Below are 19,374 nucleotides of genomic sequence, written 5' to 3'. Positions count from 1 at the left end.
ACCTGGAATCTAACACCAAAGATTCCTTTGTGCATTAAAATGTTTCCAAACTCGTTTCAGTGGTTCATTAACCACCGTTCGAATGAGACTGAATAATGGTAATGGTAACAGTAATGGACAATTCCGCTTCCAACCTGTAGGAGGACCGAAGAGGAAAAGCGCTTTGGTGCCTACTGTAAAGGTGCTGGTTGAACAGTATCTAATGCTAATTCTTGTTGGGTAATGTAGGTCCACAATCAGTTCTGCCTGCACGATCCGTCCTACGCATGCGCAAGATGTTCGCATGTGCAGATGATAATCATGATGTACAAGGATTTACAACACTGCACAATTTGTTCCACTGTTGCAGTCTGCCGTTAGCCTCCACCGGAAAGCTAACTGAAGTGACGGGACAATGGAGCGGGAGATTGAGTACAATATTTTAGTACTTTTTCCTCCTCTGATTTTTAGTATGATTGTTTTGAACATGGTTCACAACTCTATACTACCATAAATTCATCAGTAACTTAACCGTATAGATAGACGACTAATCTAATGGTAATTTAGCCAGCCAGCGTGCCAACACACCCCTGTCTGTATGCCTCACTCTCCTGGTGCTGCAAGACTTCCGTCGGAATGAGAACAGCCCCTGCTCGGGAACACATCCACAGTCAGCCTTAAGCCAGCCCGGTCAGCACTTAACTCTGGTGCCAAGGAAGCTAACCGCTGTTTACTGAACCGTCGGGAAACAGACCTAGGCACCAGAGTCACAACAGCGGCAATTTGTGACGTTACACCTCCAAGCATTACCGGTGTGCCGTGTCAAAGTTCTTCTTTGTATTTTAAAATAATCCCTCTTGAAAGGAATTTCAGAAATTTTTTTTTTCTCTTGAGGAGCCCCCCAACATGTGCACCTTTAAAAATAAATAAATCAAAGCAAAAAGAAACTGTTAAGTCCTCCTCCGCACAAAGGTGTTTTGCATATTGTTTCTACACGTGGATGTTTGACCTCCTCCGTGCAGAATTTTGTATTTGCAGAGTTTGAAACTAGAATACGACAAGTTTCTCTTTGCACACCTTAAATCTGACTTTAAGACGTATGTAACTAGCACAATTTGGTCAAATCACAACTACATTAGAAACTAATCATGGTCCAATATACAAACTCACTTGAAACTTAACTCCTTCATTTTTTCTTAAAATAAAAACTTTATAAACTGGCATGTTCTACTCAGCAGATTTATTGTGCAGATTAAATGATTTTTCTCAACTAGTCATCTAGTTTGAAAAGGTATAAAATAAATGCGGAACTTAATCACACTATGGAGAAGCAAATGTATACTTAGTGAATGTCTCACAGCAACTTTTTGAGCTCCAGAATAAATCAAAAACAGTACATAGTTTTTTAAAGCATAATATCAGTCACAATAAACAGTAACACATATGTTATCCTTCCTTCAGGGCTCTTCTGGTTTATGTTCCTCACAGCAATTTCAATCAGCTCCAGCTTTGTTCTCTCTTCTGAAAACTTAAATCCCATAAGCGTTTAAGAGCTTTTACAGTTACAAAGCTGCACCTCAGTCAAGAGAAAATACTGTTCATCTGGTGGTAAAACCTTCAGATCATCAAAAAAAGATCGTCCAAAAACAGAAAAGTCACTTTGTACAAAACACTGGGGAACATATATTTTAAATATTCTGGATATTTAACATAAATGCAAGCCTGCAGTGGTTTGATCTGGCTGTATGCAGTGGCACAAAGCGCTGCCAAAACCTCCAAATCAATTTCATGAATGAAACTGTCCTAGAAAGTTTTTTTGGAGAGGCTGCTTTCCAACTGTCTGGGGCTGCACTAAAACAAATCCTTTCACCTCGCTCCCACATTTCACATCCAGCACTCCTCACTGGCAATAAAAACCATATGTGCCATTAGTTGTGGGGAGGGAAAAAAATACCTAATATGAACAAACTAGTATTTTACAAAAAAGAGAAAGCATTTATGCTCTTGCACATAAGAAAACAGCCACAAAGTCTTTGTCCACCTAATCTAAGGCCACAAACCATCCGTGTCCGTGGCTATGGTTGGTTAGTCGGACTGGCGGCTGTGGCCTCGTCGTTGCTGCTGTCCACCTCCTGCTCCATGGGGCTATCCTCCTCCAGCTGCTGGCTAGTGTAATTGGTGATCTCCAGGAAGCCGCTGGGCTCCACCACCACGTTGGATTGGCTGGAGTCTGGCAGGATGGAGTACTGAGGAATCACCTGCATGCGTTAGTCACATTTGGGTTTCAGTCAACTTCCAGTAAAATAACAAAATGTACCCTGTCCCATTAAAAATAATAAAAAGAAATTGTAAACATAACCATTGTTTGCCCTCTATATGACTATTGCAGTCTGATATATCTGCAAGCTTCCATCATATTCAAAGTGCACAATAATGACAGACTTACAATATGATAAATATGTTAGAGTTAATATGTGACGGACATACTGACAAACCTGTCTGTACATCAAACTCTGTGATTTACCACATACATTATTTTGGAATAAATATCTCACCTCAATGATCTCCAGGTCTTCTTTGCTCCTCTGTGCTGTGAGACCTTGCATGCAGCTAAACTGCTGGGGTTTTGTCAGGGGGTGATGCATGGAAGCCCCAGAGCTGCTGATGAACTGGCCAGAGTCCAGTGTGCCTGACACGGCCTGGACGTCCATGGCTTTCCCCAGAGGGCCACAGTCACTGGAGGAATCCACCACCATGGGCTCTGTGCTTGGATCAATCTCTGCCTCCATCATGGAAATCTTCAGGATGTCCGACACAGAGGGTTTGTCTCCCGAGGGCCTGGAGCTGGACTCGGGAATCAGTTTGGCAGTGGCCTCACCGCTGCTAAAGACTGGCGATGAATGGTGGGAGCTGCCAAAGGTGATTTTGGTGACGGTGGCGCTCTGTGTGATGATTGGCTGCTGTGGTGAAGATATGTGAACGGGAAAAAAAAACACATAAGTTGACGGTCATCCATTTTGTTGTCACAAATAGTGTCAGTGTTTTGTTTTTTAATCATTTACTGTTAAAGAAAGAAAAGAAGAAAAAAAAGGTTTTTGGGGGAAATATCAGCAACTTCAGGACATGTCTGTGTTTGATTGACAGCAGCTGGCTGGCTGAGTTAATGAACACCAGCAGGCAAAAGTTAGCAAACTTGCTCTGTAGCTTACAAGCCATGGGCTGACAATGTGGTGTTTGTTTATCTCCACAACGTTCCACTTCTGGTAGTGCGCCGTTGCTGCGGGAAACTCCGCTAGATGTCACTCTTTTTGGCCAGACGTCCGTTACCTTCAGTTTTCTTTGTGTTGGAATTTTAAACTGGTAGATTTTTTAGGTCTATGATTAATTACCGCTCAGATCCCTGCAGGGAAAATCGAGACAGCTAGCTAGAGTATCTGTCAAATCTCAGTTTTCTGTTGCATGACTAAAACAACTTTTAAAAAGGTACACATGTTCCACCAAAACAAGTTCCTTCCCAAGGTTATTTTGCAGCGGTACCATAGTTCTGTCCGGTGCTTGGTATATCTTTTAACCAATCATATTTGTCATGGACGGCGCTATGCACCTCATGGAGCCGCTGCCAAATAGCCTTGGGGAGGAACTTGTTTTGGTGGAACATGTACATTCTAAAGTCGTTTTAGTTGTTTGAGAGAAAAGTCAGATTGGACAGAGTCTAGCTGGTTGTCTCTATTTACCCTGCAGAGATATGAGAAGCAGTTAATCATAGTTAAAAATTCCAACACAAAGAAAGAGGAAGGTAACTTACATCAACAAAAAGACATGCATCCGGTGGAATTTCCTGCGGCAATGGAGCAATCCCAGAAGTGGGGAACGTCATGATATAGACTAGGCAAAGCAAGACTAGTGTGTTAGCAGTGGTATTAAAGAGTAAAGCTGCGTTCAGATCAACCCTGCGTAAAAATGCACTTCTCTCATTCATTTGAATGGATTCACTCTGTCGACGCAGCAGAGTATATAAAATCTAAATGTCTCCTGTTTGGTTTCTCATATTTTCCCAAAGGAAAAGACGGGACATGTGATAAAATGTTCTGCAGTTCTATTATTATAAATTTACATTGATGACAGAGATGGGGAGGGCTCCAGGGCAAAAATATTAGGGCTGTAACAATTAACTTACAATTATAAAATATTACATTATCACAGCTTCAATTCAGTCATTTAAAAAAAAAAGTTGAGTCAAATACAAAAGTCCTTCATATTTGGTAACTGTCAGAATTCAATCACAGTGACACAAAACCAGGACGAGCAGCAGCCAGCAATAATACAACTAGAAATCAACTTCAAATCATTCTGCAGCCTTTTCAAGGTAAAAATGACAAAGGTTTTAAAGCAGTTGACAAAGAAGGTAAAAAAAACACGGTACCTTCACACTTACTGGTTACGTCAGTCCAATACCTCGAGAAGATGGGCCAGGAATTTCTATCTCAAGTTTATTTACAAATCCAATGAGGCACTTGAAATGTGTGACTTAATATGTATTTGTGCTAAAATCAAACAAACAAATGTCCCAAGTAGTTTTTTTTTTTTTTCTATAACTCCTGGCAGTGCTGCAAAGCAACTCACCTGGCTGGAGGCAGTCTTTTCAGTGCCGACAGGGTGGTGCGCTTGCAGTGGAGGAGGGTGGGACATGGGTGTGTGCAGGGGTCTGTGGTGGGATGTGGGTGCTTGCTGGAGCTTCGGAAGTTGCGGTGTCAATAGGGGCTTGGTTGGTGTGGCCGAGGCTGTTATCTTTGCCCCAGCTTGGGCTGGTGCAGTCACGGGTCTGTCTTTGGGGCTCTGGGTTAAGGCTTGGGGTTTGGGCTGACTCTGCTCTTGTAGTTTTGGGAGTTTCTTAGTCGGAGGAAGAATAGAGGGGAAGATAGTGGTGGAAGAGGAAGGCTGGCTGATTTGAGGTTTGCTATGCAGTTGTGGCGGAGGCATTGGCGGCTGAGTGTAGGTGGAGCTGTGGCGGCTCTGCTCGGCCTCTGTCTGGCTTGAGGGAGGTGGCTGAGCGGCTGTGGAGTGGGTGGTTTGCTTTATGGGATCTGTAGTTGGTTGGCTGGAGCGGTAAAACAAGCCTGTTTGGGGGTCCAAGGTGTCACCTTCCAGTTCACCTACCTCTAACACAGTTTCTGTTTTACCATGGCTGTCAGAGGGCTGAAACACAGTCATAAAGAAGCATACTGAGGCATTTCATCAAGAGTAGGATGACTTTAACACTTTACCGATTACCATGAAGTTAACGGGACGATTTGACTGGGAGCTTGGCCGTCAATCAGGCTCCTATGATGAAATGTGGTCCCAACTACATATTTTCTTGTCTTTGTTTTGGTAGTTGTGGCGTTTTATGTAGCTTCATTATCTGCTTCACTTTTCCTGACAGTCTTCGCAAACCTGTCCATGATTTAATTTATTTAGCTTTGTTTAGTGGTAGTCCATAGACTCTGTGACAAATTTACGTTGAAAATACAGTACTTTCTACTCAAGAAATAGATCCTAAGAAAACTGTTTACAGTGTACTGAGGGTTACCAAGAGTGGTTTGTGGTGTTCACAGAACTAGTGTCCTCACCATGTGGCTGACGTGGGAAGCTGCAGAGAATACGGTGGCAGCTGGTTTGGTTACCACGGTAGCCTGGCTGCTGAGTTTGTGAGGCTTCCCCGGCTGCTGGCTGGAGGACATGACCACGTTATCATCCTCTGAAGGCACTACCACTCTGCTGCTGACTTTACCTGGCAGAGGATTCACAGTTGTGCTGTCAGATGAGCATTTTTAAAATGTAGGACAGGTTTAACAAGACAGAACAGGACGTCTTCCACCATGGATATATTTCATATTGTACGTCATGAAGCAGGCTGGAGACACATACCTGCTGTGACGTACTCAGTACTGGGCTCAGCCTCTGAGGTGGAAGGCCTGGGGGACTCCGGGCTGGGCTTCTTCTCCTGGGCCAGCTGAATGGGTACGGCCATCTGGCTCAGGTCAATAGAGTGCTGCCTGGGTTTGGGCTCTCCCTTCTCCTTCACTACTGGGACGGGATTAGCAAAAGGACAATAAGTGAGTGACAACAATATTAATGTTAAATTGACAAGGTAAGGGCAGCAGAGCACTGGAATTACTACTACTACTTACGGTTTTACTAATGAAATTAGTGCTGTGGACAACGTGCAATATACTGAATTCTTTTAAGACAATGGAGGTAAACATGGAGATGTTGCATTTGCGTCAACAGCACATGAGAGCACATCCTGAAACAGTAATGCTTTTAATTACTAAAATATGATCAAATATACTAAAATACTATTCTAAAATAAATCTTTTTTTTCTTCAAATAAAGATCTGGTTCTCTGTGCAGTTGAGCTAAATAAAGGCCACTATATGATTATTAGTGCTGTCAAACAAAATGTTTAATCGCATTAATGTCCTTGTTAACTCGCATTAATCCCACATTTGTATCTATTCTAAAATGTCCCTTGATTTCTTTTTGACCCATTATTTTTTCTCATTTTAATGCTCTTTTCAACATGGAATAATGGATCGGCTTACTTTGTAAAAAAAAAATTTAAATTGAAAACAACATTGGTATATAGCCTACTGTAGTGTTCAATTTCACACGAAAGCCCTTTGGTGCAAATGATGACTCTGTGGCTAACCCCTTCACTTTAACCAGCAAGACACGGGACTTTGAGTCTTGAGGAGTTGTAGCATTTATTCACCAACAGATAATCTGTACACAGTCTGCACTGCTATGTTCACTGCTACAGTATTATATTACTGCTAACTTCCTACTCACTGACACACACTGTGTAAGCGAACCATCGTGCAGCAGATGTGTGAAGAAGACAGCGAGCGGTGCCCGTCCTGTGGGTCGGTTTGTTGTCCAGGTGCTCTCCGTATTGTTTTGAAGGTCCCATTACATGAACATTTCACTTTGAGTTTTTTTTTAACATTAATATGAGTTCCCCCAGCCTGCCTATGGTCACCCAGTGGCTAGAGATGGCGATGGGTGTAAAACAAAACCCTGGAATCTTCCCTATACATCGTCATAAGGGGAAAGGTTACTTCCACTTTCTCTGCTTTGCCCATGGCAAGCTAGTCAAGGCCGCACCCCCTCCCCCCACCTTGCCCCGCTTCTGTCCTCCTCATTAGCGTTTAAAGCTATAGAACACAAATGGCATGTCCTAAATAAAGATCATTGTGGGACTGGTTCTAGTGGCTGGTATCCTACACCAAGGAGGAATTTTGGGAAAGAGACTTCAGGTACAGTATTAGGGGACCACTAAGGCCTGTATAAAAGCATCCAAATACAGCATGTCATAGGACCTTTAAAAAAAAAAAAAAAAAAAATGGGCGCTGCACCATAATGCCAGGGAAAAACCTGACTGGGCAATACATCCGTTAATGAGTTGATCTGTTGAACTGCTCTGGCTTCATGCACTAAATCACAGTGATTGTTTTTGGAACTATGCAATCAGGAGAAGGGGAATACCATTGTAAGTTCTGTAGAACAATGTTTATTGTGTACAACTCTGTTCAAATTTTCACGGGAATCTGTATCACTCCCCATCATCAATCCAGTTCCACAGGTTTGTAAGACTAATGTGCTTATTATGAAAGCAAAGCCTCAGGCAAAACACTAGTTATTACAGTGGGCTGCTGGCTTTTGTCTTTTATTATTATCATCAGTAGCTCCCAAAAGGTCATTTACATTTGTTTGTTAGTAGACTTTCAATAAAGGTTTAAATCTACTTTACTTTGCTTAATCTATCCAAGCCAAAGATTGGTGATTCTTTTGCTTGTAGTCAGCATATGAACAGATGATACAGCCCCCCCCTCTCATATTATGTCTGCAGCCTTTCCGTGACATAAAGGCTCACCTGTTGTCTGCTGAAGCTCCAGCAGAGCTTTGATGGTGGAAGTGGCGGACTGGGATTCCCCACCAGACACCTCCTGGTAGATTATAGTGGGGCTGGACTCCACAGATACTTCCTGTTCTGTCCAATCCTGCTCTCTGGAGGACACCACGTGCACTACAGGTTGAGACTCTGAGCACCAACGGAAACAATGTGGGATAAATATACATTTTTAAAAGGAGCTACGCATTGGATTAGGCTTCTTTTCATAAAAACACACCCAGAAGAGTTAAGCAGTAGATGCTGATTCATCCTACCTAATCGTCTCTTTGCCATAAGGAAAGTATACCTTGAGCGCTGCTGCCATGGGAGGACTCAGCGGCTAAGCTGCCGGCATCGTCCTTTGTGGACCCGTCCTGGCCTGATGTCTGAACCTGCCCGATTTCTGCTGAGCGGGTCACCTGCTGCAGCGCCTCAGTGACCAGCTGTCTGGTGTGTTCGCTCACAACCGCCGTCTGGAAGACTGGCTTAGGCTTAATGAGAACCTGGAAGGAAGCCAAAGGAACAAACCGTGTTCTGTAAAGCAGCAGTTCTCAAAATCCAAATGTGTCAATTATATTACAGTGATATATGACAGTAAATTATTTTTGTTTTCATTCATACTACCACCACTTCTTGCTAACTAGTTTCCCCTACCAAATCACAGCAACACACAGCTGACTCAGTTTGGTGGGGGCGTTTCTTGAACGATGGGCTTGTCATAGCTGGTAATCATCATTATTGTGACAAATATAAAATCAGCTTCTCACCAATTTGTAATCTTCTTAAAGCACAAATATATGTGTTTTTAAGAAAGCATATCACAATCTTTCCACATACCCTCTGGCAACTACAGAAGTACTCCTGTTGTATGAATACCCCTGAAATCACTCCTTTAAAATAAATTAAATGGCAGAGTTTGCATGATGATATTTATACAGGTTAGGACTGCTCGATTATTGAGAAAATCATAATCACAATTATTTAGGTCAATATTGAAATCACACTTATTTAACATGAGTACTTATTGACTTTTGGAAAGAAGTTGCATTTATTGTACATAAAACGTTAAACAAATCAACAGCGAAAACACCAACTGTGAAATTTCCCTTACTTCTTTTCCCGTTGAACCCTTTGAATTCCCCTTCAAAACACAAGACAAAATAAGAGTTTATTTGAAAAACGTTATGTGCTAAATAATTATTTCTCGATAACAATGTTTTTGTGATCATTAGAAACCAAAATCAAAATCGCAATCGCAATTCAAATTCAAATAATTGCCTAGCCCTAATACAGGTTTTCTATCAGTGAATGTCATATTTTCCTGCTTTGTTGAATGTTCAGCAAGCAGGTCATATACGTAAACAAATTAAAAAATGTGACGTGATTTCAGATGTTGTTGCCCTTTAGGCTGATCTAGTTTGATTTTACTGAGACTGCACAGCAGATCACTGTGTGTGTGGAATACAGTACGTACTGCATATATATATATATATATATATATATACACACTGTACTGCATAGCTGGCTGACTCACTGACCTCAATTTCCCCTTGATGACCTAAAATAGAAAGTGAATTTAGGTGATGAGTTTGATATGAAAAGTACAAAATACTGTACTCCTAATACACATGAAGAAATCTGAAGAATTTTGTTGCAGTAATTAAAAATATTTGTAAACAGATCATTTTTATAGATACTATTATACTTCATACTTCACTGCTTTTGACGGTACTAAAGCGGGGGGAAAAAAACACCTGGAATCCATAATGGGATTTGAGAAGTTTTCACTTCTCAGTAAGCGTTTATTTTTAAATCACTACATATACTTTCAAATCCCTCATAAGCCATTCTTGGTACCTGTCAGAAATATATAAAAATTTCAACTGAACCATCCGGTCTTGTTACATTTTTTAAAACAGACAGAACAGAAAATCCCCAGGAACTGAAAGACAACACCTAGGGTGGTTGCTGGTTTCATTGTGCAGGCCAATTATACGGTAGCTTCTGACAGGGGCAGCATTTGGGCACTGATTATAGAAAACTAAAACCTGAAATCAAACTAAATACACCAGCTTTTTGGAGCATCTCTCACGTAACCATATCCAAATAATCCATTCTCACTTTGCCATCTCTTGATAAAGTAGTAAAGCCATTAAGGTTATTACAACTGGACACACGGAGACACACCCCACTTGGTAGTTCCTATCAACTTTACCATTGGTAAGCAGGTTTTAAGCCAAACCTCTCTGATAAACCCACTGTACACTACCTGTTCATCCCCAAACATGCGGACAGACATAGTTAGAGACTAGCTGGGGAACATAGTGAAGCATTTAGCAGCTAAATAGCCAGATATTTCTTTGTGAGTTGTATTTATACAGAAATATTACGCCAACGTTGTGTTCACAGCTTGCTCCACTGCTCGCAAGTGGTCAAAGAAAATCAATTAATACAGGTTTAATATAATGGGTCATACATTTGATCCTGATACATGAGACAAACACTGTTCTGCAGCTGTTTGACCTGAAAGAGCAGCAGACTAGGTTGCTGTCAGTCTGCCAGGCTCATGGATAACATTTAATTCAACACTCATTTCTCCCCTTGAACGGGGAAAGTAAATGAAGGAAGAAAAAAGGTCAGTGTTAATGTCCCAGTGGGAATTTGTCAGTCAAAAGAATTGGGGATGTTTCTCTTGTGTTTAAATTGATGCATCTATGCTTCCATTACTAGATGTAACTTCTCCAGAAAATATCAAGTGCCGGTGAGGAGGAAACGTTTGTTATTTTTTTTTTCCTACAATTAAAACTGTACAGCTGACACTACACATGTGGTTACTGGATGTGAGTCATAAGGTTATATGAATATCCCCTTGGTGTTATTCATATGATTACTTCATTGGCATGTGGTTAACCAGGATCTAATGACAACAATTTAATTTAAAACCTGCGAGTTGGAAATTCCCTAAGTGGTAAATAGAATATTTCAGAGCTGTTGATTGTTGGAAAATACTAATTATTAAAAAGGTTCAGCAGGGTCTGTTTTATTTATATAATTAAAGAGATTAAAAGAAAGAAGAAAAGGGAAAAGCAAAGAGAAACATTTGATAAGCTGGTGGTGCCTCACCTGTGTCTTGCCCTGCTGGCCGTAGACAATCTTGGTTGGGATGATCTTGGTGGCGGTGGACTGGGATCCAGAGCTCATGCCTTTGGGCTGGGTGACAATCATCTTGGTAATGGGTCTCGAGGCAGTAATGATTGCTGGTTTGGTCCCCTGAACAGCCTGCAGGCCCTTCTCACCCTAAAGCACACAGTTTATTACAACAAAGAACGTGTTTTTGTTTTTTTAAATCTCACAGGGCATGTGCAATATCCTTGTTATTGACTGTGTCACTGGTCTGTCTTGTGGCTACGTATTGTTTTAAGTTGAATGCAGCTGTGTGTAACAGTATTGCCCATGTAAAATTTCCCCTTTGGGACATTAAAATATGTCTTATCATATATCCGACTAAAAACAGCAGTAGCAAGGGGAAAAAAACTGTATTGTACACTTGATACTGTCAACTTAAAATACTCCGGTGTAACAAAGTTACTCCAGGTCTACACATCTATATGAACCTTTACAATTCATCTTAAATTAAAATGTAAATGTATGTCTTTGCAAAGAAAATTCCCCTTTGGACACTAAAAATAGCTATATCATTTCTATATTTTTTTATTTAAAGCAGAAGTTATACATCTTGACAGACAAGGCTACTGTTTTACTCCTGTCTCCAGTCTTTGTGCTAAGCTAAGCTAATGAGACGTTGGCTGTAGCATCAACATTTAACAAACAGACATATGAGTAATATCAATCTGAACATAGAACTCTGCACCAGTAAACAAATAAGAATATTTTCACAAATGTTGAACTATGCCTTTAAAAACACAAATGCAACATATTACTGTATTTAACACATTTTAAAACCCAGAATTCAGGAAATGTAATATAATAAAATGTTGAGAGGACCTTTATGTAGGATATGAAGTTTTCTAACTTTGGCGACACCTAGTGGTTGTATCAAAAAAGACAGTGTCACAACAGTGAAATTAAAGGGATAAAATCAACACACAAACTGCACCAACTTTGTTTTTACAAAAATAAAATCTACAAATTCACATTTATGCTATCAGAATAATTATAAAGATTATTTAGTGTATTTACAACCATTTTCACTATACATCCACTGATTATTTTCTAAATTAATTGATTAATTGTGTGGTCTGGAATGTTCCAAGAGCCAATGGTGGTGGTGTCTTGTTTTGTCCAACCAATCGGACCAGTCATATATTTACATTTGAGAAGCTGAAACAATTGAATAATTTTTGCAATAGTTGCCAATTATTGTGCTTCACTCACCCCAGCGTTTAAAAGCGTGGTGACCACATTTTTGCCAGGTAGTCCTTGGATGGTTGCTCCTTTTCCAGTGGTTTTCTGAACCACGATGACGTTTGGCTTGGAGGTCATTGGGATGGTGGTGATCTTAGTTGTTGTGCCTGGTGTAGTGGGAAGACATTATTTTCTAAAAACGGCACAGATTTAGTCAATTCACATTAATATCAATCTCTCCCCATTGACTTACCAGAGACAATATTACTGCTGATGATCTTCCCGCCCAGAGTGGCCATAGACTTGGGCACCACTGTGATGATGCTGCCGCTGGTGGTCTTGACATAGGTGGTCCCCCCGCTGGATGCCGATATTCTGGCGCCGATGCTGGGGCTAACAGTCGGTCTCGTATAGGTGGCCTGGGTGGCTGCATACAGAAATACATTGTTGCCATTTAATAACAAGACCTGCATGTCAAACCCCATGGTACTTTGTTGAGTACAGGTGAGTTTTGCATCACTCACCTGTGGCCTGAGTGACCAGTTTGGTGGTCATGATGGCTCCGTTGCTACTGACGACCATGATGGGGGATGAGCTGCTGCTGGACAAAGCCACTGATGAGGGCTTGGGTAGGATTTTGCTGGGCTGAACCTGCTGAGTGATTATCTTGACCCCTGTGAAAGCAACACACAGACTGAAACAGTCTTATCTAGTGCAACATAATCACATGAAGTCATTTTTCTGCAAAAACTCAAACTAAGTAAGAAAGATGTTATAAAAGGCTGGTGTATTGAGGGTCCCTGTTGGTCTTAATGTTCAAGAGTTGTTGTATTTGAACAAAAAATAAACTTATTTTGCCACAAAATAACTACAAATTCTGCTTACTAATTCGCATACATCACAAAGTAATAAAGAAAGATATAAAGAAAGATGAAGAAAAAGAGAGAAATATAAAGGGGATAAAGAAAATAGGAAGAGACAAAGAAAGACAATGATAAAAGGTAGAGCTGAAGAAAAATGATGGTGAAATAAAGAAACACAAACAAAGAGTGAGCGAGAGACAGTAAAAGATAAAGAAAGAAAGGGAAAGATAAATTGATAGATAGATAGATAGATAGATAGGTATTCTTACCCGACTCTTGTTTGATCTGAATGGTGGGCTTGGAGCCCGGTGACGTGCTGGTGGTCTGGGTCTGGCTGACACTACTAACTCCCATAGATGAGCTCTGCTGCAGCTGTTTGGGTGACTGCTGTTTGGGGAACTGGGCCAGGATCTGGGCCGGCGACCCCACCAGGGTCTTAGGTGAAGGAAGTCTGGCTGAAGCCACTTTCACCCCAGCTGAAGAGGCACCTACGACAACGAACACCCTACTGTTAGGCTAACTCAGCTAGAAGCTCAGACAGTTTGCAACAGAAATGTAGAGTGACAACAAGAGTAAATGTGTTTAAGTCTATCTACTAATGGGCTGTTAAGTACATTTTCTTCAAAAGCAGTGTCATTAGACGATTTTTACATGGTGTTTGGATAAAATTTATTTTGGTTGGTTTATGATAAACCAAGTACAATCAGTACTCTGATATAGAGCTGAAAGTATTAAAATGCCAGAAATGTGATGTTTCAAGCCTTCCAAACGTGAGAATTTGCTGCTTTTTATCATCTTACATGATTGTAAACAGAATATATGTGGATTTTGGACTGTTTGACAGATGTAAAAAAGCAATTTGAATACATAAATGTTGGCTCTGGGAAACTATGATGACTTTGAAAACGCTCCATACATGGCTCGCATTAATTATACAGGTGCAGAGGAAGGACCTACATGTTGTTGACATGACCACTGAAGGAGTAGAAGAGACCATTGTGGTCACTGCGACAGTGTTGGAGGAAGGGCTGACGCTGGCTGGGAAGACCACCGTCTGTTTCTGGGTGGAAGCGGTCAGCATGGAGGTGGAGATCAGCTTGGACAGAGCGGCGTTGTTGTGAGCGTGAGACTTGGACAGGATGTTGGGCACAAAGTTGGAGCTGGGAGATGTTGTCACGATTATCACCTGAAGAAATGATGAGACATTTAAAACTCATGTTTTGCATGGAGAGATGTGTTAGGAGTGTGGGAACAAGCATCACTCACCTTCTGCGTGGTGGTGTTGGTGGTCTGGATGGTGGGCTTAGTGAAGGTGATCTTGACGGGGGACAGGTGGGGCGGCAGCGAGTTGGCGATGCTCTGCATGATGTTGCTCATCTTGGGGCTGCCGCTCACCGGTACCGTGATGTTCTTGGATATCGGCGGAGACACCTTGGAAACCTCCTTCAGCATCACCGGCGACGAGCTGGACGAGTTTGTCCGCCTTCGCTTGCGAGGCTTTTCATCCTCGTCGGAACAGCTCACACCTCCGAGGGAAACGGAGGAAGGAAATTCAGGGTATTGTTCTGTCTATGGCTTATCAATTAATCCGCCGATAATATATTTGATTAATTGTTAAGTCTATAAAACATCAGTAAATAGTGGAAGAAAATAGTGGAACCCAAGGTGATGGTTTAACCAATAGTACAACAACTAAAATATATTTGATTCACTGAAATCGAGCACTATATGTTTGGCCTTTTTTGAAAATGGTTAAATTTGAAAATTAAACTATTAAATTGATTAATAACTGCCTATATATTTTCTGGCACTTGATTAATTGTTGGCAGCAGATGCTTGTGGAATTTAATCCAACAGATTCTACGAGACGCTGTTAGGAAATTTCAAACCCTGCCAGTTCAGTGATACAAGAATGATGTTTGTAAAATGTTGACACTCACTTTTTACATAGACGGTGCTCCCGCTGGGCAACACCACAACGTTGGATGAAGGACTGGGTGGTCGTGGGGATTTTACAGTTGCTCCTATGGTGCCGCTGGTCGCTGTAGCGCTGGTTGAGGTGCCGGTGGTGCTTGTGTAGGAGTAACATACAACCACTGCAGGGGGGAAGTTAAACATGTCATTCAACATCTAATCCGTTTTACAGCACCCTTAGTCTTATACAAAATGATGCTGGCCCACCTTCTTTGTTTCCCGTTTCAGCTGGCAACAGAAGGGAGGCATTCTGATTGGCTGTGGCACTGGCCACAGCATTAGCAGTCACAGTAAATGCCGTCTGAGGGACCAGCCTCGGCATCAAGGGAACAAGCCGCCGTCCTTCAATGGACCATTCGGACGAGCTGTTAGGACCTGACATACTGAAAAAGATGTCATGCACCGTTCAGTAATTTGACATTATAAACTACAATTCCCAGTCCAGTGGGGAGCATATGGGAAATAACCTTACATTATAAAGCATACATGGCTTAGTAAAGGCCCTGACACACCGACCCGATTATCAGCCGTTGAAGGTCAGTAACTCAAGTCTGTTTGGTGTTTTCCCTGCCGTCGTCAGTGAGAGGAGGAACTGTCGGCCTTCATTTTGACTGAGGTGACATGTTAAATTGGAAGGGGTGCAGTCGGACTCCATGACCAATCTGATGTGACAAACGCCTCTCAAAATCTGACAAATCTTTTAAACTGACCTTTGTCGACCTGAAATGAAGACAGATTCAGCAACTGCATGGCCTATTTCTCGCTTAAAATGTTTTTAGAAACACGTTTTGGTGAACTATTTTTGTAAAATATGAGATCATATTCCGAAGGAGCCGCCATGACAGTCTGTCTTTGAAATTCCGTGAGTTTTGAACTCAAAGGGACGCCATTTTATTTGCTCATTGTTGCTGAAATCAGCATGCTGGAAAATGGATTGTTAAACTGACATTCATCTGCTTATTTGCTATATTACTCCAAATACTGTAAGGTACTGCACATGACGAATGACACTTCTACATGGCCGGTTATACACTTACTGATATGCAATGGTGGTGAGGCGTTCATCATTGACAGCCCTGCGGACTTCTGCACGATGGCGCTCTGTTGAGATACTGGGAGGATGAGGGGAAAAATGGGTGGACAAAATGGTACAGCACACGTTAAGTAAATAAAGGTGTTTGTGCAAAAGTTGAACAAATTGTTTCTTGAATTTTGAAATATGTAGGAAACAACTACCCAAGGATTTTAGTGAGTTCTCCGAGCAGATCCTTCTTGTCCTTTGTCAGGTCTCCTTGGGCTCGCAGGGCACTGATTACCCCAGCATAAGCCTCCAGCTCTGGGAAACACAAATCAATGAAACCAGAAAGGATGCAAGTCCGATCAGATTAACTAACATATGAATTTCTTTGCCTTATTGTGTGTAAATGCTGTTAACAGCGATGGTCCTTCAGTATTTATTTTGTATTGCATGACCTTACCAAGTTTACGGAGAATTCTTTTGCATTCATCCCTGCCCAGGTCAAGGATGGTGGGCCATACCACAGGCATGGTACCAGTCAGCACCGGTTTCTCCAGCTGAATCATGGGCTAAGTAGAGAGGAAACAAAACAATGCAAGATTAGACAACTTTTAAGCATTAACCGTACCTTATAACCAAGGATTAGAGACACTGACAGCTCTTGACATTCTGATCATGTAAGGTAACATGAGGTCCAAAATATGATGTTAGAAAAAGAGGACGTTTGTCAAACGTCTACTTTTCGCAAAACAAAAAACTGCTCCTTTTTGTGCTATCTGTTTTATAAAACTGTGCTGATATGGAAATAATATACACATTATTCATTATACAAAACAGATCGACATACTCACTTTGTGCAATCAACTTTACCGGAACAGTATGACTAATAAATAATCATCTTTCATATCGAATTACTTGTGTTGATGAGTGGAAGCGAGACTTTGTTGTCTTAAGAGGGCTTCTTAACACATTTTAATTAAGTGTCATTAAGTTTAATTAAATTAAAGATTCCCTATATAGACACTTTCTCTCGAAGAAAATGCTATGAGTAATCACTCTGCTGATTTCCAATCATGCAGCTTTGATGCAAAACATGCACAAAGGACAAAAGGTGCCATGTTTAGCCGTTATGAAGAGCAGAAGAGGAGTGCACTGCAAACCATTAGGTTTTTATTAAGCAATGGGCAATTATTAAGCAAATAAGCAAACAGTTTTAGTGCTGCTGATGTTATTTTATTTTCCACATGGCATGCCATTACTTGATTACTCCATTGTTTTCATCTTAACAGAGTTTAGTTGACTTTGGTAAACTGTTACTGCTGAACAAATCAGCAAATGATTCAATTACAAGTTACATCATTTACATGCAGTTATGCTCTACACTGCCTTTAAATTAAATGACAGTTGCTAAAATCCAACCATTTTGGTTCAAAAAACATTTCAATAAACCAAAAGTTATATTTACAAAGCACTTGCTGGTCTGGCTCTTCTCAGACATGCAGTTTATAGACCTAGCAGATTTCTTTGGTCACAAGGTGGAGATTTCCTCCATGTGCCTTAAGCACTTCCAAAGTCTGGAGAGATAGCATTCAGTATTTATGCACCTAAAGAATGAAACCGTTGTTCTGTCGACTGTCTGCTGATCTTAGACACACTCGGGGCACTGTGTTCTTTTAAAACCAAACACCATAGTTGCATAGTATGTTTGTTCGTAATTTTTGTATGCATGGATATCTCTGGTTAGTTCAAAATGTTGCGGCTTTGTTTTTATTTAAAGCACTCTGAACTGCTTTTGCATGATATGGTGCTACACATACATTTGAATTGAATTTAGCTCTTCAAACATTGAGAATAGTGTATATTTATATTCATCGTAATTTTAAAGGTTTATTTCTAATGCTATTTTGGATAAAAAATAATGAGATAAATGAGACATAGGGCGCCTTGAAGTTGTCTTGGGAATGTAAACGATGTTGACCTAGTTACTGATAAAGCTGGTGTTTTTAATAGTTGTCGGATAACAAGGAAGTTTGGGTTATACAGATTATACTTGTTAGTAGGATCAATTCAGTATTGGTTTTTGAACATAGAATTTAATGGCAATAATACACTGAATGTCACCAGACTTTAAAGAGATGATGCCAAACTCCATTTACAAATCCAGCAGTTTATTTTAAACTTGTTTATAATAATTGTTTACACTGACCAGTAACGCCCCCCAGTGTTCATCTCAGTAACTACAGTGGACGTACAAGGCCAAACTCAAACAAATGGAGATGTTGTTTAACTCATTTGCTGCTAGAGAAGATGTATACGCCAAAAATAAGAGAAAAGCCTTGCAGACCTGCAGGTTTGTTCTAGCACGTTCCGATATTTAAGGACACACAAAGAAACATTTGGCTGGTATATTTTCTGGGTCAAAATCTGTCAACACAACGGAAGGCGGCACGTGCTTGTTCATCAAATGGCATCATGCGCAAATATGCAATAACGGTATAATACATTCGTAAAATATCGAGAGCGAAGCGTAAAATGTTGGCAGGGCCATATCAATGTCTTACCATCCGTTAGCAGGGCAACTTCAAGGCTTTGGTTATTCCGAGATCCAAACAAACATGGCTCACCATAAGACGTTAAGGCTAAACTACCACATTGCCTAGTTATTCTGCAAAAAACTGCGGCAAGGAAAACAAAAGCTAAACTGCTGAAATTGCCCAATCTACCCAAAGATTTTCCAGTGTTTACGTTGCCTGCTAGCTAGCTGCAACTGGCCCGGATGGGTTTCTTCTTCGTGTGAGACGTACGGATGCCTCGTCTCTTCGGCCGGCGCTGTGCTGCCACCTACAGGTAATTAGACAGGACTACGTTTTAAAAGCAGCCAAATCCACATCAGCAGACCGCTACATGCTGAACACTTTAGAACAGTGGGGGGACTCATTTCCTGCTATTGTATTAAAATGCTGTGAGCTGGCGGAACATAAATTAGCCAAATGTTGGACATTATTCTTTCAGACTGCTGTGCAATGGCAGAAAATCTCAGAGTTGAACCGGGCAGATAAATCAGTTTTCATCAGAACCACCCTGGGTCCGGTTAATTAACTCGCCAAAATACTCTCCGCATAACAACAAATCTCCTACTTCACCTTAGCTGTCAGACCACTAAATATCTCTCTCTCTCTCTCTCTCTCTCTCTCTCTCTCTCTCTCTCTCTCTCTCTCTCTCTCTCTCTCTCTCTCTTTGGG

At 41.1% G+C, this 19,374-nt stretch overlaps 1 protein-coding gene across 6 annotated transcripts; it reads right to left on the bottom strand.

Moving 5' to 3' along the window:
• Window positions 1-1,202: 1,202 nt before the first annotated feature.
• emsy (EMSY transcriptional repressor, BRCA2 interacting) lies at window positions 1,203-18,960 on the bottom strand. 6 transcript variants are annotated; one of them, XM_034889306.1, is made up of 21 exons: window positions 18,694-18,960; window positions 16,593-16,701; window positions 16,351-16,450; window positions 16,152-16,226; window positions 15,322-15,497; window positions 15,081-15,236; window positions 14,407-14,666; window positions 14,098-14,326; window positions 13,410-13,628; window positions 12,802-12,951; window positions 12,531-12,704; window positions 12,308-12,444; window positions 11,918-11,956; window positions 11,036-11,209; window positions 8,220-8,415; window positions 7,895-8,062; window positions 5,887-6,045; window positions 5,589-5,749; window positions 4,603-5,175; window positions 2,535-2,939; window positions 1,203-2,237 (listed from the first exon to the last, which is right to left on the bottom strand). In XM_034889306.1, exons 1-21 carry the CDS (start codon window positions 18,694-18,696, stop codon window positions 2,055-2,057), a joined length of 3,846 nt encoding a protein of 1,281 aa, XP_034745197.1. In that variant the 5' UTR covers window positions 18,697-18,960; the 3' UTR covers window positions 1,203-2,054. The 6 variants fall into 6 exon arrangements, with proteins under 6 accessions (XP_034745197.1, XP_034745201.1, XP_034745200.1 ...); XM_034889310.1 differs by having other exon boundaries at window positions 1,978-2,225; XM_034889309.1 differs by having other exon boundaries at window positions 1,985-2,237; window positions 2,535-2,936.
• Window positions 18,961-19,374: the final 414 nt, after the last annotated feature.

Source organism: Etheostoma cragini, chromosome 13 (assembly GCF_013103735.1).
Source record: "Etheostoma cragini isolate CJK2018 chromosome 13, CSU_Ecrag_1.0, whole genome shotgun sequence".
In the NCBI taxonomy this organism is placed as follows: Eukaryota; Metazoa; Chordata; class Actinopteri; order Perciformes; family Percidae; genus Etheostoma; species Etheostoma cragini.
This window is presented reverse-complemented; position numbering and strand designations above follow the sequence as displayed.